General features: G+C 35.8%; 2 protein-coding genes and 1 pseudogene across 3 annotated transcripts; 1 reads left to right on the forward strand and 2 right to left on the reverse strand.

Annotated features, from left to right (window-relative positions):
- The first annotated feature begins 7,483 nt into the window (after positions 1 to 7,483).
- LOC137714534 (uncharacterized) lies at positions 7,484 to 8,357 on the forward strand. The gene is made up of 2 exons (XM_068453727.1): positions 7,484 to 7,860; positions 7,952 to 8,357. The coding sequence occupies exons 1-2, from the start codon at positions 7,484 to 7,486 to the stop codon at positions 8,355 to 8,357; spliced, it is 783 nt and encodes a 260-aa protein (XP_068309828.1).
- A 4,593-nt stretch (positions 8,358 to 12,950) lies between these two features.
- On the reverse strand, positions 12,951 to 13,956 carry LOC137716607 (uncharacterized). 2 transcript variants are annotated; one of them, XM_068456053.1, is made up of 2 exons: positions 13,661 to 13,956; positions 12,951 to 13,090 (listed from the first exon to the last, which is right to left on the reverse strand). In XM_068456053.1, the coding sequence occupies exon 1, from the start codon at positions 13,901 to 13,903 to the stop codon at positions 13,697 to 13,699; it is 207 nt and encodes a 68-aa protein (XP_068312154.1). In that variant the 5' UTR covers positions 13,904 to 13,956; the 3' UTR covers positions 12,951 to 13,090; positions 13,661 to 13,696. The 2 variants fall into 2 exon arrangements, with proteins under 2 accessions (XP_068312154.1, XP_068312153.1); XM_068456052.1 differs by lacking the exon at positions 12,951 to 13,090 and adding an exon at positions 13,332 to 13,569.
- A 5,106-nt stretch (positions 13,957 to 19,062) lies between these two features.
- LOC137714799 (uncharacterized) lies at positions 19,063 to 22,236 on the reverse strand (annotated as a pseudogene).
- Positions 22,237 to 22,459: the final 223 nt, after the last annotated feature.

Genomic DNA, 22,459 nt, shown 5'->3' on the forward strand with positions numbered 1-22,459 from the left:
TCAGCATGTGTATATTTATAGGTACTCAGCATTTTTTCTTTTGACATTGAGATTGGTACACTCCATTTCATAATTAGAACCATTCAACTTCTCAATCTTCATTTAAAGATCATTCTTACAAAAAATCATTCAAATAGAAAATCGTTTAGTCATTCAAATGTATGAAAAAATTGATGGTGTGAGTATCAAATAACATGTTCATGACATTGATTTGATACATTTGGATGATTAAACGATCTTCAATGAAAATTGAATCATTGGTTTTATTGATTCACATTTCAATGCTTAATGTAAGACAACTAAGCTATTATGTAACAGACTAATCTCCACTAATCAAGGCAGATTTTGTTTACTCCTAACTAATACAATTTTTTTTCTTCTAACTAATACTGTCTGGCTGTATAACTAAAATATGAGCTGACGAGTCTTGTATCCTTTGGTGATTCGATTTATAATACCAAAAAGTTTAGATACTTAGTCTCACTACTTCGATTCATTGACACGAACATGCATAGGACATAAGACGTAGCCCGCTGACGCAACATGAGGCCTTAGCCTGAGGTGTAACATCCCACATCGCTTAGGGGAGTGATTCTTAAATGTATATTTTCATCCCTATCTAGCATGAGGTCTTTTGGGAGCTCACTGGCTTCGAGTTCCTTAGGAACTCCGAAGTTAAGCAAGAATGGGCTAGAGCAATCCCATGATGGGTGACCCACTGGGAAGTTGCTCGTGAGTTCCCAAAAACAAAACCGTGAGAGAATGGTAAGCCCAAAGCAGACAATATCATGCTACGGTGGTGGAGCGGGCTCGGGAAGTGATCCTCCCTGGGCCGGGATGTGACAAATTGGTATCAGAGCCTAACCCTGACCACGTATGTGCCAACGAGGACGTCGGGCCCCTAAGGGGGTGGATTGTAACATCCCACATCGCCTAGGGGAGTGATCCTTAAATGTATATTCCCATCCCTACCTAGCATGAGGTCTTTTGGGAGCTCACTGGCTTCGGGTTCCGTAGGAACTCCGAAGTTAAGCGAGGATGGGCTAGAGCAATCCCATGATAGGTGACCCATTGGGAAGTTGCTTGTGAGTTCCCAAAAACAAAACCGTGAGGGAATGGTAAGCCCAAACCGGACAATATCGTGCTACGGTGATGGAGCAGGCCCGGGAAGTGATCCGCCCCAGGCCGGGATGTGACATGAGGACCTCAACACCCGTGGACTGGAGAAATTTTTCGTTGTGATTGGAACATGCCACGCGTTTTTATACAAGTGGAAGAAAATTTTATTTTTTAAGTTATTAACTTTTTAACACACATATCCTACCATTTGTATAATGACACATGGTGTACCACTCTGTATCCTGGTCACACTGAAAAATCTCTCTGTGGACAAGGCTTAGCATATTTCAATAATTCTACTAAGCACTAGGCACATCCCTGTATTATTAGTGTTGTCTTCTCCAACCCTAATGTAATATATTCAGTTCCAGTCATACAAACATGAGTGAGGATCCTCGATGGATCCTCTTTGTGAGGATCCCGAGGATCCTCAAATCACATCCATTCATTGTACATCGTGTGATCAAAAATCATTGTAAATTTTTTATTATTTAAAATTGAATATAAACAGTACCTGACGAAAACTAACCACACGATGTACGATGAAGAATGTGTTTGTAGGATATCCTGGATCCTCACAAAGAGGATCCAGCGAAGATCCTATCTTATCAAACATGGTCCTAGATTTAGTGGATATATGTAAGGGAATGACTCACGAGTCAGACCCTTTTGTTTTGGCAAATTCCTGCCCTTTAACAACTCTTAGATCATTTTCAACCTTTGGGCTAAAAGCCAAAATTTTTAGTCCATAAACAACTGTTTTACTCCAACCATTATGGCCTAAAATTTTAGCCCCAGATTATTAAAGAATGAACTTAGGCTCATTTTTTTTTTCTTAAATTAACTTTTTTAAAAAAAATATGTAGACTATCGTAAATTAATTTTTTGAACATTTTAATCTAAAAATATTTAAATTCTGATAAATATTGAAAAATCACTAAATTGATGATGTTGGTGTATTAATGTGTTATTATGTTAAATTTAAGTGTGCTATGTTGTTATTTTATGTAATAATTTTAATTGTACTATGTTGGTATTGTCTAGTAATAAATTGAAGTGCCTTCTTCTGCAATGTCTTTTGTCTAGTACGTTGTCAAAATTATTAAATGTCGTTTGAATTATTGAAGGCACCTATTGTACATCAAAGTTTGCAATAATAAGTACAATAATTATTGAAGGCATCTAGATTAATAGAAACAATAATTTATAAGTTATAAATTTAATACGCACGACAATTAATAAACTATATGAACTTAATACAAACGACAATTCATAAACCACATAAACCACATAAACTTAATACAATCGATAATTCATACACTACATAAACTTAATAATGATATCCACCATCTTGAATTGGTGGTGGACTTGGGATATAGGGTTGAGATGATTCATCATCTTGAAATATACTCCTTGTGGCATACTTTCGCAAAATTTCCTTTTGCTTACCACATAAGAACTTCTTCCTCTCTGGAGTGTATTTGTTGAGGTCCTCCATCATGAAATTAATTTCAAACCTATCTTGCTCTCTATCCCCTTCTTCCTTTATTTGCAAACACATTCGGACCACTTCTTCTTGGCGAGTACTATAGGTTTCGCTCAATCTTGCAAATCCAGTAGCAATGTGTGCACTCAGCGGATCTTGAGACTTCCCTTTTCTCTTTACTTCCTTTTGCTTATCTCTTCACGGGGGCCTTGCAAAAGAAGGACTTGTGGTCATTTCATTGACAACTTCATTGACACCTTCATCTCCATCATTTGTCGGTGCGGCTTCACGTTGAAATAATCTTCCCCATTGTTGGTCCGCATCGGTTGCCCACCTCGGACAATCCTTGAGGACGTCCCAAGTATGATGCAACTTAAAAGGTTGATTTTTTTGTGTTACTTTTGTCTTGTAAATTTCCATTGCTTTGTCATCCTATGTAAAAAATGCATAAAAATAATTAGTTGCAAAATAATATTATGTACATGACAAATAAAATATCAACAAAAATACTCACAATTTATGCGGCGCTCCTTCCACTAGCCATGCCAACCACGACTCTCTCCAAGCTTCCATTCCATAAAGTGCATGCTTTATTGATAGTCTTCCACCGATCGTAAATACCACCACCTTTCTTCCCCCCCGCCGTTGCAGTTTTCATGGAACTTTTCAATGATTTTATCCCATAAAACCTTTTTATTTTGATTTGTGCCAACTGCACCATCTTCGCTGATAGAAACTCATGCCAAGCATAAAGCAACATCTTCCTCACAGGTCCAATTACGACCTTTAATATGCTTTCTTGCCATCTTGAAAATTTTGAAAATGGGAAGAAATGGTAGAAAGAAAAATTGGAAGAATTGTAGGAGAAAATTGAGTTTTGTGTGAATGTTTGAACAAATACATAGGTATTTATAGAGTTTTTTTGGTGAATTTTGAGTTAAATATTTTTTTTAATTATTTTAGCCGTTGGATTTAAATTTGGGCCGTCAGATCTTTTTTTTTACCGTTAGATTTGATTAAATTCGATCTCAGCAGCTGGATTCAATAATATATAAATATAAAAACAAACAAACAAAATTTGAATCTAGGCCATTGGATCAACCAACAGCCTGTTGATTGTGACCGTTGAATCAAACTAGCCATTGGGGCGCCTGGGGAACGTGGCCGACAGGCCCACGTGGGTGGGGCCCACTTTTTTTTAGGGTGTTTTAGGCATGTAGATGCAGCAGCAACAAAACGACACAAGGTTTGTGGGCTGCATGACTCTCTTCTCCAATCTTCAGTCTCCACTGTTATGCAAAAGCCACGTGGCTGACATCACCTTTCATCTTTCTCATGCATCCACATCTTTGACAGATTTTTCAATGTGCCTGGAACACGGAGTGGTACACTACGTGTCTCTATACAATGGTGAGATTCTAGTGTTAAAAATTTAATAACATAAAAAAAAAATTCCACCATATAATAACACGTGGTACGTGGTGTACCACTTGTATTACGGGCACAAAAAAAACATTTTAAGTACCATATCACTCTGGTAAGGATTCGATTCCCATCAGACCCTTTCTTTAATGTTTAATAATTTAACCCACATGAACTATCGTCAAAACAAACGGAGAAAAAACACATTTCCAATTAGGGTTTCTGTTGTGTGGGCTCTTTCCCTTATAATTCTCAGATTTGGATCATCTCCTGAGCAGAGGGTCCGAATTCTGCTAACCAAGGAACACGAACCGTTGGATCAAAATTCAACGGCTACAATTATTATAATTTTTAAAGAATTTTCCTGTTTGTAGTTGTTGAATTTTGATTCAACAGTCCGTGTTCCTTGGTCAGCAGGATTCGAACCGTCTGCTTAGACGAGGATCCAAATCCATAATTCTCTCCTGAAGCAGAACAAGTGCTGCCAAGTGGCAAGTGGGCTAATATACAAGCTTATCTCTCTTCAAGTTGGGTTAGGGTTTCCATTCCTCGCTCAACTTGAACACATTACTTTAATTCAAGCCCACCCTTGTACCCTCTAGTCTCCAGCCCCAGCTGAAATTGAAAAGTGAAATTAAGTTGGATGAACAATACAAGAAGTTAGTTTGTAAAGTAGTATCAATCAGTTTTTAGTAGTGTGCATTTGAAAGGAAGCCATCCTATTACCTATTATATAGCTGGTAATTGTGCATTTGCAGTACCATTCTCTGCATTGTAGTACCATTATATTGATCACAAAGACATGGCTCTTCAAAGATTAATGAGGAACTCCTTCTTAAATACTTCGTGGCATATTTATAGAATTTCGTATTTATGATCGGAAACGTTCATATTGTAATAACTCACTCTGTAAAGATCATTTTTACAAAAAATTAATTAAAATAAGATCATTTAGTTATCGAAATGTATAAAAACAGACGGACATATTTGATAAAAGCATTATGAACTATCTATTTATTTGCTAAAATTGATTTACTAACCGATCTTAATTTTAGTTATTTTTTTCAAAGATGGTCTTGTTAAAGTGATTTATAATGTAAATGGATCATAAGCATGAAATTTTGTGAATAAGGCGATAAGTATTTTGAGAAGGAGCTCCTCCTTAACTTTGAGGACCCAAACTCTTCTATATAATGACACTCTGTGAACCTGTTTGGTCCGACAACTTTAATGTCATTTCCATAGTCTCATTTCATTTGTTACATAAGTGGTAAAAATTGCACAAGGTGTATAAATTGATTAATTTGATTTCACTTTTTGTTCTAATTAAGTTGGAATTTTTTTTCTTTCATAAATGAACGTAAGATAAACAAGAAGTGATGGTTGGGTAAAATAGGGCAATTATGCAATAGGGTAAAATAGACAATTTAAGTTTTATTGATAAATTTGAGTTTTATTATTAATTTCATTTTGTACTTAATAGTAATTATGCAATAGGGTAAAATAGACAATTAACAATTTAAATTTAAATTGGATGTAGAAAAAGGTTACATGGATTGAAATAAAATTTCCCTAAGTGAAATTGAGAACTTTAAAGATGGAATTTTGAATTAATTCTATGGAGTACTCAAATCAAAATGACTAAAAAACCTATTAAAAAAAAAAAACAAACACAAACACACAAGGTCAACTTGCCCAATCTAATACCCATTATATTGGCAGATGTGTGGCCGTGACAAGCACAAGAAGCAACAAAGGAATGCAACTAGCACTCCAAAACCTAAAAAACTTTAATCTTGACAAACTAGAAATTTAATCACTTCATAACCCGTCACATGGGAGAGTTTTCGCACAAACCGCCAATATAACTGGGAACACTCTTTGAACACAAGCAGTGCCAACTCTGAAGAGGAAATTTGTGCACAAATCACCCATGAAGCTACTAGTTGTATCATAATAGACAATGCCAACTTTACCATAAGACGTAAACAAAAGACACAAATCCAAAAGGGCAAATCTAATACGGACAAGAGGCAGACAAACATCTAAAAAACCAACATCTCAACAGTCCAATCTCTTGCCAAGCCCATACCATCCTAATTCTAAACAACCTAATTAAACCCTCAACGAACACCATAAATCATGAGTTTCACCTCCACCATTTAAATGAATGTCATCAGCAAACCACCCACATCTAGTTAAGAATCAATTGTAGAACAAGGGGTGGATCTTGAGAAGGCTCGACCTCTAGTGATCCAACTTTATAAGCGGGGAGACGTTCAATTAAGAGGAAAGGATAAAATTTAGAGGAAATTTTTGAGAGAATTATTGGATTGAAAAAGGAACACAAAAGAAGTGATGGAAACTTAGATCTAAGTATGGTTAATTTAGCCAAGGACTAAATCACCATATAAATGGACTATTATTCACACCAAATAGATTAGAAAATTTAAAAAAGGAAGTGGACGGGAGGAGAGGAGGAAGAGCAAAGGTGCATGCTTCTTCCTCCTCCCGCTACGATGACTTTTGCTCTTGGTTCTCTCTATAGGCTAGGGTTTTCAAATAATAGAAAGGGTACTTCATATTTTAGTTTTAATTCATTAAAGGTTAATTACCTTAAAAAACACAAATACGACTAATAAAAAATAACCCATAGCCCTTGAGGTTAGATCTAAGTGGTTGGGGAGGATAAAGTAGTATTAAGTTAGGTTTATAATGAGTATATAAGTAACAAAAAATAAAACAATCCAAATCCAGAAGGAGTCTTTCAGATAAATTTTTGAAATTATTGGGGTGATAATTAAGTGGCAACATCATATGCCTCAGAGACTTGTCAAACCCTATATAATTGGGTGTCTAATAATTTAGTAGCAGCAGATTGTTTTGTCAAGATAGCACGAGGCGTTTGCCATGTTGTGTTGTTGACAATATCCTGATTTCCTAAAAATATACAGTTTGGTAAACACGCCCATCGACATTTAATTATCAACGGCCATCTAGATTCTACGTAGAAAATGCTACCGATTTTGATGGAACGATGCCATATACTGGTGTGATCGAGTCAACATTCAGAAAATTTCAAGATTTTATCAGTTAATGCAGGATGAGCAGGATAATATAGATGCCTACAGCTCCTTGCTGAATTCTTAAACCTGATACTGAAGTATTAGGTGATATCATTGTTAAGGAAGATATCTCTCTTAATTAGTCAATATTGTAAATTGATATTGTAGTTATTTACTTCCTTGTTTGGTTTCTAATCAAGCCTTGTTTGTAGGCGATAGTTTAGGATCCTATTGACTGTATCATTGTATAAAGCTGTAAACCTAGTTGTTGAATAATATCGAAAATCATAATCCCATTCTATGCTTCTTATGATGGTACCAGAGTGATTGATATATGGGAAAATAAAAAGCAAACACACAAACACCAAAACAACCCTAGCAAAACATAGCCATGGGTGATAGCGCAGACACGAAGTCAACCTCCTCAGGCATGACTTCGCATCCAAAGTGGAAGAGTCCTAATCATCCACTTTATCTCCACCATTCGGACCAACCTGGTGCAGTCCTTGTGCCGCAACCATTGGTGGAAGACAATTATAGTACATGGGTTCAATCCATGACCATGGCCTTAACGGTCAAGAACAAATTAGGGCTTGTTGATGGGACAGTCAAGAAGCCAAGTGAAGATGAACATGAAGAATTGCAGCAATGGAATCGATGCAATAATCTGGTTAAGACGTGGCTCTTAGGATCCATGTCAAAAGAAATCTCAGGTAGCGTCATCAATTGCAAGGATGCAAGGCAGATGTGGCTTGGTTTGCAAGAAAGGTTTTCTCATGTGAATATTGTTCAATTGTTTCACCAAATTAAAAAGCTTGTGGGACGAACGTGACTTTCTATGTTCTATTCCTGCATGTAGTTGTGATACGAAGAAGGAAATCATCTCTTATGTTGAAACCCAGAAAACAATGAAATTTCTCATAGGTTTAAATGATTCTTATTCCACTGTTCGTAGTATTATAATACCCTTTCTTCTTGAGCCTTTACCTATAGTGAACAAGGCCTACTCTCTTGTCCTTCGTCATGAGAGACAGGCAGAAGTCTCAAGTGGAAAGTATACTTCCAAACCTGAAGCGGCAGCTTTTGCTGTGAAGAATGGTGGCCGAGAAACTGAACCAGAGGATGGTGGTATTCGCTGTGGAAAATGTAACAAGACAAATCATAGGACCAAAAACTGTCGTGCTCATCTCAAGTACACCTTTTGTGGGTGGAAAGGTCATTCCTTCGAATATTGCCGGAAACGCAAAGCAGCTGCTGAAATTTAACAAAGCCGCTCATCCACTTCCAAGGGCAACCAAGTTGTCATGCACAACAAAAAGGACGGGATGCCAAACTTCCTTTTTTCCCAAGAAGATTGCAAGCAGATACTCGCAATGTTGAACAAAACCAAATCCTCCTTTGTAAATCAAGTTGGTAATTCCTCGAATAATGAAGAACTTTTAGGTAAAGCTTTTTCCTTCATGCATAATGGCATAAAAAATGTTTGGATCTTGGATAGTGGTGCAACGAACCACATTGTTTGCAACCCTCATTATCTCACGACGTCGAGACCTGTTACAAACCATAATGTTGAACTACCCACTGGTTCTCTTGCCACGGTCACCCACATTGGACAAGTTGTCTTCTCTCCCAACCTTGTGCATGATAATGTTTTGTGTGTCCCATTTTTCAAATTAAATTTGATATCCATTAGCAAGCTCGCACATGATTCCCTCTATATTACCATCTTCCTAAAACAATTTTGTGTTATACAGGACCTACGCTCGGGGATGATGATTGGGACGGGAATTGAACGGGAGGGATTGTACTATCTCGATCCACCAAAGAAAGGAACATGCAACACCATTCAAATATCCAACCATCATCTCTGGCATCAACGCCTAGGACATCCATCACAAACTGTTTCTATGTTATTTCTTTTTTCCAACACAAATCTTGTGATTCTAATAAATGTGACATTTGCCCATTAGCCAAGCAAACAAGAGCACCATTTTCATTGAGTTCCATATCCACTAAATCACGTTTTGAATTGGTACATGTTGATATCTTTGGGGGGGGGGGGGGGGTATCATGTTCCTTCTATTTCTGGTGCAAATTACTTTCTCACTATTGTTGATGATTACACCAGGAGCACATGGATTTATTTGATGAAACACAAATCTGACACACAACAGCTCCTTATACAATTTGTCCATTTGGTCGAAACCCAATTCACCACCAAGGTTAAAATGATTCGAAGCGACAATGGTCCCGAATTTAAACTTGACAGTTTTTATGCCAAACAAGGTATCATTCATCAAACTAGCTGTGTCAACACACCACAACAAAATGGTGTTGCTGAACGTAAGCATCGACATTTATTAAATGTTGTCAGAGCCCTCCTCTTTCAAGCCAACATGTCAAAACGTTTTTGGGGGGACGCCATACTTGCTTCAACCTATCTTATTAATTGCACACCCACACCCTTCTTCAAGACACCTTATGAAAAGTTGTTTCAAAAAGCACCCACTTACTCACACTTACGAGTGTTTGGTTGTTTGTGTTTTGCTTCCACTCACGCCCACAAACCTTCAAAATTTGATCCCCGTGCCCGTCACTTTGTCTTTCTTGGCTATCCATATGGTAAAAAGGGCTATCGATTATTCGACCTTCAACTCAACAAAATTTTTGTCTCACAGGACGTGATTTTTTTTTAAGAACAATTTCCTTATCACTTAAATATTTCCGCTGCTAATCCACAGTCCCCCACTCTAACTAACTCCTTATCACAATTTGATATGGACTCTTTTCCTGCCCTATCTCCTCCGCCACACGACTCCCCCGACCATGACTCTACACTTTCTCCCATCAACTCACCACCATCAGACACCACACCCTCCGACACCCCACCCTCACCATCCCTGCGTCTTCACCGTAGAGAGATTCATAAGAAGCATAGAATGGGATTATGATTTTTGATATTATTCAACAACTAGGTTTACAGCTTTATGCAATGATACAGTCAATAGGATCCTAAACTATCGCCTATAAACAAGGCTTGATCATAAACCAAACAAGGAAGTAAATAACTACAATATCAATTTACAATATTGACTAATTAAGAGAGATATCTGCCTTAACACTTCCCCTCAAGTTGGAGTGTATGTTAATGACACCCAACTTGCTAAGTAAGATTTCAAACTGCGTTAAACTCAACGGCTTGGTGAATATATCAGATGGTTGATCATTTGTCCTTATGTAAGCCGTGCGTATCAATCCTTCTTGAATCTTTTCTCGTACTAGGTGACAATCAATCTCTATATGCTTTGTCCGTTCATTAAAAACAAGATTTGAAGCGATGTGTAATGCCGCTTGATTATCACAAAATAACTTGACTGGTCATGGATGATTCACTCTTAGATCCTTCAAAATATTCTTCAGCCATATGATTTCACAGCATGTGGTGGCCATAGAACGGTATTCAGCCTCTGCACTAGAACGAGATATAGTTGTTTGTTTCTTAGTTTTCCAGGAAATAGGTGCTTGACCAAGCAAAATATAGTACCCCGTTATCGACCTTCTAGTATCTCTACATCTAGCCCAATCAGCATCACAAAATGCTCGTAATTGCAATGAAACCGTGGAAAGAAGAAAAATTCCTTGTCCAGGTGCTTGTTTAATGTACTTGAGGACCTTGTGTGCAGCCTCAAGATGTGGTTGCCGAGGTTTCTACATGAATTGACTTTGCATGTAAACAGCATAAGCCAAGTCACGCCTTGTTATGGTCAAGTATATCAACCTCCCCACAAGCCGTCTATATGATGAAGGATCATTCAACACTTTTCCTTCCATTTATGTGAGAGACAAATTTTGATCCACAGGAAACCGTGAAGGCTTAACTCCTAGAAACCCAGCATCATCCAATATTTCTAGTGCATATTTTCGTTGACATAGAGTAATTGCACGCTTTGAACGTGCAACTTCTATGCCCAAGAAATATTTGAGTTGCCCAAGTCTTTCAGCTTGAAACGTTGAGAGAGAAACTGCTTGGTTTCTTCAATTTCATGCAGATTATTCCCTGCTAATATCACATCATCAACATAGACTAATAAAGCAATGAAGTTACCATGACGACTTCAGACGAATAGTGAATAGTTGGGCCATGATTGATGGAATCCAGCGGCCTTGAGAGCATTGGATAACTTAATGAACCATTGCCTCAAAGCTTGCTTTAAACCGTAGAGAGACTTTGTTTAACTTGCAGACTCAAGTTAATGCAGGATGAGCAGGATAATATAGATGCCTGCAGCTCCTTGCTGAATTCTTAAACCTGAAACTGAATTATTAGGTGATATCATAGCATGACCATCTACAGCGCGGTGGAGTCGCAGTTTCATATTTGGAGGGTTCTTTAGGAAAGGCAAAAAAAACCTTACAAACTCAAGTCCCGGCCAATTTAAAGAGATAAGAAAGAGAAATTAGAAATTAAGGGCCCGTTTTCGTTTTTAAATCTTTAGTTTTTATATTTTGTGCTTGAGATAAGACTTAATTGGGTGAAATGAAATGAGGGATGATAAGTGCGAAAGAGGAGGGGAATAAACAAAGAAGAATGAGTGAGAACAGAATCTTGAAAGTGAAAATCACTCAAAATAGATTTTGTTTTTTTATTTTTAATTTTATTTGTGCACTATTCTTTATTCGTTTCTTCTATATCTATTCGACCATCATTCCTCATACTCTTTTATATTCCTCATTTTTAAATTTAGTTGATTATTTAATAAACTAAAAATAAATAAATAAACTAGTTAATTAAATGATGATTGTGGTATACGAGGAATCTTTCTCCTTTATTTCTTTAGGTTGTGCAAATTTTTCAAATGATGTGGCTATCCACATCAGATGTCACCTAAGATGGTATAGAAACATGGTATGAATATCATTACTCTGGATTTCTAATTCTCCCTCCCATACATCTACTCCTTCCAAACAGAAAAATGAGAACTAAAATCTGAAAATGAATTGGTCATTGAACAACCCCTAATAAATATAGTAAGGACCTGTACTTAGGAGTACTAAGGACCAATTTTAGAGCAGTTCTGTAGAAAGGACTCATAATACGATTTTTCTGAGTGTTTAGAAGCATGTCGAAATCTTTATTAAAAGATCATCAAATGCTTAAAAAACACTTAGAAGTGCGTTAGGTACATGTTCATAGATAGAAGTGGAGTTTAGTGATCCTGTGATAGGGTTGGGTTGATTGGTGGAGGTCTTGGATGCCAACCCGGCAGGCTGCTGATCGGGTGTCACTATACGTAAAACCGGTCACGTAAATGCAGACTCTCATAAGCTGCAGAATGCAAACTCTCACCAACAATTTAGTTATTACTTTTATTGTCCAAAATTTTTGCCAAATCAGAGATTCTTTTGGTGATCTAAAAAGAGGTTTGTAGCTCTGAAAGCACTTCCAAAACAATAGCTTGAACAGTAGCTATGGTTATTAAATTACGAGGTGAATTTTCTTAACATACTTATGAGATAAATTAACTTTCTCTCGGAAGTATATTTTCTCTAATATCTTGGGGGGTAAGGTGTTGACTTTCTTTTCGTGTATTATGAGTTCAAAACTCCTTCATTCCTATAGTATTGTAATAGATTCAAACTCTTTCTTTTCCCCATAATAATAGTAAACATTAAAAATAAATAAATCATGGGATGAATGGCAATCTATACTGGTGCTAGCTAGCTAACTACAATGTTGGCAGTCGTTGATCATTCATTGCTAAATAGGGCGAGCCTTAGCTCAACAGAAAGTTACTCTTTTGTGATCAAAATGTCACAAAATCAAATTGTGGAAACAACTTTTTTACAAAGTAAGAATAAAACTGTGTACGATAAACGTTCATTCGACCGTCGCAAAACGCAGCCTTGTTGGCTTGGGTCACCCTTTCTTATGGTTAATTATGGATACAACATTCATACAAACCTAAAACTCCATGAGAAAGCGCGCAGCACATTAATCCTGCAGATGTGGACGATTAATGAGACGACTCTAAGATCGGTCTAAACATATTCTAACTTCTTATTAACATGTTCTTTGTATTTTGTAAAATTTAAGTTAATTTTGAAGCTAAAAATCTTTTATACAGATAAAAATACTGAAGAAAAGAGATCAGATTGGTAATATTTTCATCTGTTTTCTTTTGTTTCTTTCTAATTGGAAAAGGAGAACTGGAGAAGGTGAGTAGCAGGCACGGGATGGAGGAAGAAAGAAAATATTAAAATAATAGTTGTTAAAATACAAACTACAACTTAACAACCAGTTCATAGTAATTGGAGTTAATTATAATTAATTATCCACTTCTTCACAATACTTTCTCGACAGAGTAAAATTTATATACTTAGAGTAAAATCCTCGTCTCCATATTCCACTCCATGACTAACCAACAGCAAGCCGCCTATATTTACAGTTCCATACACCTTTACTCACACCAAAATATTCTGCAAAATTTAAATACAAAAAAACAGTCGAAAGCTCAATCTAATCCAGAAAGGCCAGAAAAACAAAGATAATAAAGAAGCAAGAGCCAACCTGTGGAGCTAACAATAACATATATCTGCAGAAATTTTATCTATAAGATTTGAGAATGGCTCCACAAAAAGTACACATGATTGCTTTCCAAGATTTCCAGTAAACTGGAATATAGCAAAACCTAGTCGAAGTCTTTATGTCAGCGACGCTTGCTCCACACCCACATCTTGAACATGTCCCAGCCACCGGCTTGTTCCTCCACACCTTCCTCCTCTGGTCTACCAGGAAACAAAAGCAAACCATTTCAGAAACTTGAGACTTTGCTTTCAATGTATGTATGTGTGTGTGTGTGTGTGTATGTGTGTGTGTGTGTGTGTGTGTGTTTTGTACCAATAAATAAGAGAGCATATTAGGTTATTTATAGAGAACTTTAACAAAAAGTTTTCAATACTGTTTATTTTAATGAAAAATTATATTTTACATTAAAAAATTAATTCTTATACTATTTATTTTACCTTTTATTTTGTCATTATCGTTAAAATTTAAAATTTTCAAATTCTCTTTTATTTTTATGAATGAAGGTTAGGTGAAGGAGTTTGATGAGCTGTGTACACGTACGTTAGCATTAGTTTTGAAAATTGACGATGTAGATTTGTTTGATAAGTTTTTAGTACGACAGTCTCACGATCAAATGACGACATTAATTTATTTATTATAATATGCATTAATAAATACTAATTTAATATATTATATTTAGAATACAGTATGAACAAATAGAATGAGGATCCTCTCTATATTCTATTTTTGAGAATTTCAAAAATCTTTCAATCACGTCTGTTTATTATAAATCGTATGGTCAATTTTTATGCGTACGATGTACAATAAATAAACATAATTGAAAGATCATCGGAATCTTAACAAAAAAGATTAAGAGAGAATCATTTTCGAATAAATATATGAAACAAAGTAATAACACCACACAACTACCATACCAAAGACCTCTTACATGCTTTGGAGATTTTTGGTCATGTAATTGGGAATAGGATTCTATTTAAAATCTATTTGTGAGGATCCTAATGATTAGTTCATTTTATCCGTTCGTCAATCTTTTTGCGATAAAAAATCATTTAAATTTTTTTATTTAAAATGAAACAAAAATAATATTTATCGAAAACTAACTATATAATGTACTAAAGGACTAAAATGTAATAATCCCTAAACTCCTCACAAAAAAGATATGGAAAGGATTCTCGTCCATGTAATTGGAATTGAAAACCAGCTTAGTAGCTAAGGAATCACGTATAATCGTGTGGATGACCAATGACTGCCACGTGAGGAGGGGCAGTTGGGGTGTTTAATTGTGATGGTTATGGTCCTCAGAGACTTTTTAGTATGACCGGTATATGAAATAGTACATCACGTGTTATTATACAAATAAGAATGTATTTTTGTTCATCACCATTTAATGTGGTGTATGCTCACCACCTTATTTATCACTAGTAGATGAGTTTGAATTTTGAGATTTGTGCTTATTCACTACACGAATCTCAAAATTCAAACTCATCTAACGATAATCAATAAGATGGTAAGGATACACCACACTATATGGTATACATCACACTATATGGTAGTGAGCAAAAATGCTCCCATACAAATGGTGGGATATATATGTTAAAATGTTAATAATTTAAAAAATAAAATTTTCTATTACTTTTATTAAAATACGTGTGTACTACTTGTATTTCTGTCACAACTAAAAATTTCCTCATGATTGTTACTGATGGAGTAAAACTTTTCAACTGTCAAATTGTACTTTGCGTTTGTCCAGTCAGTTGCATAATTAATGGTCATATTGATGCCTCTTTTTTATTTTTATTTTATTTTATTTTTTAAATTTTAACGAAAAGTTATCGATACTGTTCATTTTAACGAAAATAACGAAAAATCATATTTTTACATTAAAATATTAATCTTGATACTATTTATTTTATTTTGTTTATATCGTTAAAACTCAAAATTTTCAAATTCTTTTCATTAATTAATTTTTTTTTTTTTTCAAGTACTCCTTTAAATCATAAGGGGAAAAATATCTTTGAACTCAGCAACTTCATTTCAATTTTCAACTCTACGATATATATGGTCGTCCACGTGTGTATCATCCCATAAATATGGTTGTACAAATTAGGGCTAGGCATTTAACCGGTCAAACAAGGGCTGCCACTTTCTTTCTTAAAATCCGAACTAATAATCGTGAATTTTATAGGTTTGGTAACCGACTTTTACAATCCGAAAACAAATGTTTGGAGAGATCAAATTCAAATTATATCTTTAATAAAGGTGAAAATTATTTGTATTATAGAACTTATTTTTATTAAAAAGACGGTTTAAATGTAATTTACAAAATGTATTTTCTCTAACAACACTCATCTAAAAATCGAAAAATTCCGAAAAAATCATCACAACAAAATGGTTTAGTCTTGGTATACACCGAGAGTTTTGATATTCTTCGATTACCAACCAATTATTACCAAATCGATTATTATAACTAACCAGATCAAAATATTTAACGAATTACATTCTTACATAAAATGTTGGTTCTTAATTATACAACCTTAGTGTAGATAATATTATTTTTAAAATAAATAAATAAAAAGATCATACAAAACAACAATTATATTGTCAGTAGCAAAGACATAAATTATCTGGAAATGAGAGAAATTTAAAAGAGTTAAAGGTCCTAAGCAAATTTAAATAACCAAATCCTTTTAAATAGTAGACGTTTCATGGAGAGCTTGGCTGCCAATGTGTTTGTTGTTTTTTTTTTTTTTTTTGAAACAAAGTACAATATTCATTAAGCAAATAAGAATTTGTACAAATTGAGGATAATGTATATAATGGACTTCAATAAAAACCTTGTTAGGGATTTCAACCCAGTCGAAGGAAAAGAATGTCCTGCACAACAATAAACCTATCCTTAAATGAACAATCAAACTTACAATCCTTTCTCAAACAAAACATCCTGAATCAAATCCGGAGGTTCCTCAAACCACACTACTTTTTGGGCACTAGCAATCCCCGATCGAGCAAGCCGATGCGCCACCGAGTTCCCTTCCTGTTGGACATGGCTAATCACTGAGTTCGGCCACTCCTGAAGCAAACACCTCAAATCATTAATTATGGTACCGAGAGCAGAGCTATCATCCCCTTTCCCTTTCATTGCTGTCAACACCAAAGATGCATCTCCTTCGAACGTTGCAGTAATATTAGGGTTATTCCAACAACCGCACAGCAGCGGCGACGTGTCTTCATTCAGGCGTTGACGTTGCAGTAATAAATAGAATGATTTTGTTATTGTAAATAAAAATTTTAAAACAAAATATTGTAAATGTAATCTCGATACACAAAATTAGGTATAAGCATAAGATCCGAAGTATGTTTCGTTGTGCCCCATTTTTTGTTGAACTGATGGTATTCATAAGTCGGCGAGTTAAAGACCCATACACAGGCATGCCCGCCATCAGCAATTGACTTCACACCACTACAGTCGGAAATAGAAATGAACAAATCTTCTGCACTTATTTTGTATGTGGTTTTTTTTTTTTTTTTTTTTTTTTTTTTTTGTGGCATCTATTAATAATTGGTACGTGTTAAGTTATAACAACAAGATTAAGAAATGTTAAGTTTATTGACGCGTGTCAATCAATAATAGTGGCCATAGATAGGCAACACCGAAATGGGGTAGAAGATTTGAACTTGACTTGTACGATAATGGTACATCACTATGGTAGTGTTGTAGACTTGTGAGCTCATTATACAAAATCATATGCCAATTCTCTCCACATGTCCTTATATTATTGACATGAGACGCTACTGTAGTTATGTATTCATGTCACTCATCTCTCAATGAGGGTGTAAAAGCATAGAGCTAGTGAGTACGCTTTTACTAATCGCACCTTCTTTGCCATTCAATGAGAGATTGAAATTGAATTGTGTATAGGCAAATTCAATGTGCACGGCGAGATAGGTTTACGAGTTCTACTTGAACACTCATCCCCGAATGGAAATTAAGTAGTCGGCAATTCCTGCTGTACATGTCTCTCATTTTTCTTCTATTCTCTTTCTTTTGTTACCATACATGTCGGTCATTAATCAGAATGGACCTGTTGTTATCATACACTTCAAATTCTAATCTAAATACAATTGAACTTTAGAAAAATTATTAAATCAGATACAAGATTGATCATAAAAACAGTCAATATTAACGGATCCATCAGATGTCAGTCAATATTAACGGATCCATCAGATGTCATACTTGCTTCTCTATATGGCTAGTAACAGTATTCGACCTTCGATCTTAAGTGTATGTTTCTACTACTACAAATCTGTATGAACTGTAAAGTTGATATATATACTTTCAACTTGAACTACAAGCCTTCAATACAGTTTTTGCTACATATTACTTTGTCTCAAAATATATATATATATATATATATATATATATATATATATATATATATAATGTTTTAAAAGGCTCGCCTTAGGACGCACCTAGGCTCCCTCTAAGGCTGGGTTTGAGGGTTGCTGCCTTTGTTTTAAGGGAGTGGGCGTAAGGCTTCACTGGAGCCGCCTAGGCGGCGAAAGGCGTTGTCGGAGCCAAATTTTGGGTAGGGTTTTAACTGTCTCATACCTCTTCCTTGCACTATCGTCTTTTTGCCTTTTTTTTCTGATTTTTATTTTTTTTATATAATGAATGTGTGTGCTATTTGCGTGCATTGTTATATGTGTATTCATTGTGTTTTTCATCATCTATTTTATATATATATATATATATATATATATATATATAATATAATATAATATATGTCTATGTATGTGTGTATATATATTTATAATATATGTGTATACTCAAGATGATTATTGGTTAATAAATTTTCTTTAATATAATATATGTGTACGCTCATTATATATATTAAAAAATTTAGTTCTTGTGAGGCTTCGCCTCACACCTCACGCTTTTAATACACTAATATATATATATATATATATATATATATATATATATATATATATCATCTAAATACAAGATTCTCCAAAGAAAATTATTACATTTCGATATAACCGATGTCTGATACGAGAAAAAATTTGGAATAATTGAACTTCCAAAGAGTACCCGGACCAAAAGAACTTCCTAAGTGTCAGGATAGTATATCTGATGACTGCTAGTCTACTGGCTTTATGTTTATGATGATGCTGATTGCTCAAAGCAACTACTTCACAGGTGGTTAGCATAATCCTTCATGTGAGATCATGTGATATGTTGACAATTTCTCCAATCATTTTTCACATTACTAAAACAAAATTACCAAAATTGTGATCAATGATATAAAACGTCTTAACCATATACAGGTTCATGCATCTACAGGTACATGTATATAACATCAATTACAAAATTGTATCAGATTCTTTGACATGTGCACCTGCAAGAAATCATCGGACCCTTTCTTTCCGAGAGCGGTAGGTGTGAGCCTCTTCGATATATCGAGTAAGAAGTGAAATCCCGTAATGTGAGGCACTTGAGGTAGCATAATAGGATGTCACGGTGAGTTGAGCAAACTTGGGAAGTGCATAACCTGCAAAACCCCATATCAACGGGGAATTGAAAAATATGTATCCAAAACTTAGAACACCGGGAAAGAAATTCCAGCTGAATCTCAGCTTTTGAGCGAGAATGTATTATATACATAGACGGAACATGGCTTAGGGCTTGTTTGGTACGTGGGGGTAGAAGATGGATTATTCATGAAGGAAACTTATCTAATCCAATCCTTTCCAAAATGGTAGGAATATAATGGATGAGTTTTCTTCATGAGTAATCCTCTTGTAATACCCTCCAAATGAAAAATCATTCACTTCTACCTTCAATTTGCCTTGAAATTTGATAGTTATCCATTTCAATCCAATCCTTCTTACCAAACAAGGCCTTAGTCTACATACACTCAGTACAGCTGATACAAACGAGTTCAACACCTATGTAAGGAAATGCAGAATCCAATTGCTGGAGTCTTCAAGATGGTTTTATAACTTATGTTGTGCTGGGCTGTCTTTTAGTTTTTCTAGAACATCTGTCCTTGTTCTTCTCAGTCCATAAAAATTAGACTTTTAGGAATCCTATAAATCTGTAACCGGGTCATTAATTCTAGTCTTGTATGGCTTATGTAGCTCTATATAAGAGTTTTGACGTACTTCTGCAATTCAGTCAATGAATAATATTATATTACTTCAATCTACATTCTCGAGTGATTCTTAAGAATTCTTGGTGTGATTCCAAGAACCCTTGCTGGAACGGTTCCAGTTTCCCCTACTCCCTACTGCCGCAAACTACAACCTTCCTTCCACCAATCAGCCTTGCCTAAGTACCCATTTTGATCTATTGTTGTGGATCCAAACAACTGCACGAGAACCCAAGGCATGGAACATTCCTTAAGGAATGAAACAGAATCTTACGGTTAAAGTCACCTTGCTGGTAAATCTTTTCTGAATTTCCAGAATTGTGTGCTACATTTGTTAAGTTTTCTAATTTCTTTGTTGTTGCATTACAATAAATCCATTCAGTAGTGTTTAATTTATTTTCCATAAGTCTAATAATCTGCCTTGTTAGTAATTTTATGCAACTAAATTAAGTTTTAGGTTGTCCTGCATCAACAACCAGACAAATCAAGAATCGCATCTATTTTTAAGTAAACTAGTCATTCCACAGCTGCTAAACAAGTGATCTGTTTAACAATAATACAAAACAGAAGAGTAACGGCAAAGAGAAATGCAAAGAACTTATCATGTTTTAAAATAGACTTCTTTTAACCCAGTGGAGAAAAGCACGATATTTACCTCCAAATGCAGCACTGGCACCCGAAAACAGTAGCAGTGGAGGAAGCTAAGATTAAAACAATACAAAAGTGAGCCAAATTGAGGCGCATATAAATATAACTTTCTCATGATAATGCCGAAATAACTGGAAGTGCATTGCAGGGTAAACAGAATTGGAAAGCAAGCACCAAACATAAGAGATGTACCCCAACTAAGAAAGGCAACCACTTTGGTCCCTTCAACCGATTCTGAAGGTATGGGATCCCTGCAACCAAGTAACACCAAGCAATCTGCATATGAAGGCATGTTCATTGTAAAGACAAAGGAAACATGTATACCTGTATTGAAGCTATGAATTGCACTAAGCATTCCTCCAATACCTGAGCCAGCCTATTCATACAAACAATAGCGGACAGGTTTAATCACTCACATAACAAACCACATCCATATCACTATCATAAACATACACTCAAACCTGGTCTTTGCACATACACCTAAACCTTAACAACGCAACTGATATCGGGTTTTACTTCTATCATATGAATCAACAATTAACAGGAGATTTACGGTGGCGTAGCCAAGATTTTCAAATAATGGGGTCATAATATCAACCAAAAAGCTTCATTGGATCATTTCGTCGAGCACCTAGTAGGCACTTATCAGTTCCTGCCAACATATGCCTAAATTTTATGTCAACATATGTCGACGACTACTATTACTTGTACAGGCTTGTTGAGGGTGGATGCAAGATATTGTGGAGTCATGTTGAAGACTTTCAAGGCTTTTCAACTAAAACATTTCACACAAGAAGAGAGAAAATGAAGACAAATATGATAGAAGAAAATAGAAGAAGTAGGACAAGGAGGTCGTAACTTAGTTTGCCTTATCAGTTTGTATGGGTCAAATACAATATACAAGTAAATATACATAGAGTTTTTAAAGTTATTGGGGTCCATAACAACCAATGATCCCATGCTGGCTCCGCCATTGGGGATTTATGCCCAATACTTCATGATCGACAACATTTTGTGACGCATATATTATTATCCAAATTCGAAGCTACCAATTACATAATAACTAACAAAGGATCATGGTTAAGATTTAAGAGTTCAATCTACAAATGACGTAAACATACACTCAAACATGATCCCCATAAGTACACCTAGACCAATGACCCTACCAACGCAACTGATGTTGGGCTCTACTTTGACCAGATGATGTAAATACATAAATGATGTAAATATTACATGCTCAGAATTCATCTACCACGAAGAAATATCTTTAGAAAAAGCATTCTACTCCAAATTCCCATATCAAAACCATGAAAATTCACAACTAAAACACAACTGCTACACAAAGAAACAAAATTTTGCGCAAATGGGTAGCTGAAAAATAAAAGAGAGAAACTTACAACAGCAGTGGCGTCGTGAAGAACAGGAGTGATGGTCCATTCACCTTTGTCCGGAACAACAAACAAAACAGAAGTTCAATCAGTTTCCGACTGTAAACCCACAGAATCAAATCATCAAAAAAGTAGGGTCATGGGTGTTGGTACGGAATCGTGGGCGAGGAGAGAGAGGCAGCGAGGGCAGCGAGGGCAGCGAGGAGTTCCGAGGCCGGGATTCATGGTGGGATCGTGGTGCAGATTCCCACTCCTCAGCTTCGGTTCGTACACCTCTCGAGTCCCCATCGCCGGCTTCTAACGTAAATGCTAACAATTCTGAGAAATCGGTTGACGGTGGCGATGGTGACTCAATTGGCGGAGACGACAACAGTCATGGTGGATATGGAACCACCGGGGAGGGAGGGGGTGGAAAATTTTTAGGTTAAACGACAGCGTTTTAAGCTATGGGCTCGGTTGGCATCGAGGACGTAAAGTGGGCAATTCCGCGGGTTGGGCTCTGTTAAAATTTTATGCCACGGAAAAAACCGAGGGTTCTCTCGAACATCTTTGTACCAAAAAAGTTTAGGCTTTTTGGTCCAAAATGGTTATTG

Source organism: Pyrus communis, chromosome 14, assembly GCF_963583255.1.
Source record: "Pyrus communis chromosome 14, drPyrComm1.1, whole genome shotgun sequence".
NCBI classification, from domain to species: domain Eukaryota; kingdom Viridiplantae; phylum Streptophyta; class Magnoliopsida; order Rosales; family Rosaceae; genus Pyrus; species Pyrus communis.

Excerpts from the sequence above, each read along its gene's own strand:
- LOC137716607 (XM_068456053.1), bottom strand. The coding sequence starts at position 13,903 with ATGGTTTGCTTTTGTTTCCTGGTAGACCAGAGGAGGAAGGTGTGGAGG.
- LOC137714534 (XM_068453727.1), top strand. The coding sequence starts at position 7,484 with ATGGGTGATAGCGCAGACACGAAGTCAACCTCCTCAGGCATGACTTCG. Across the intron at positions 7,861-7,951 it reads TGGCTTGGTTTGCAAGAAAG|TTGTGATACGAAGAAGGAAA; the intron begins GTTTTCTCATGT and ends TCCTGCATGTAG.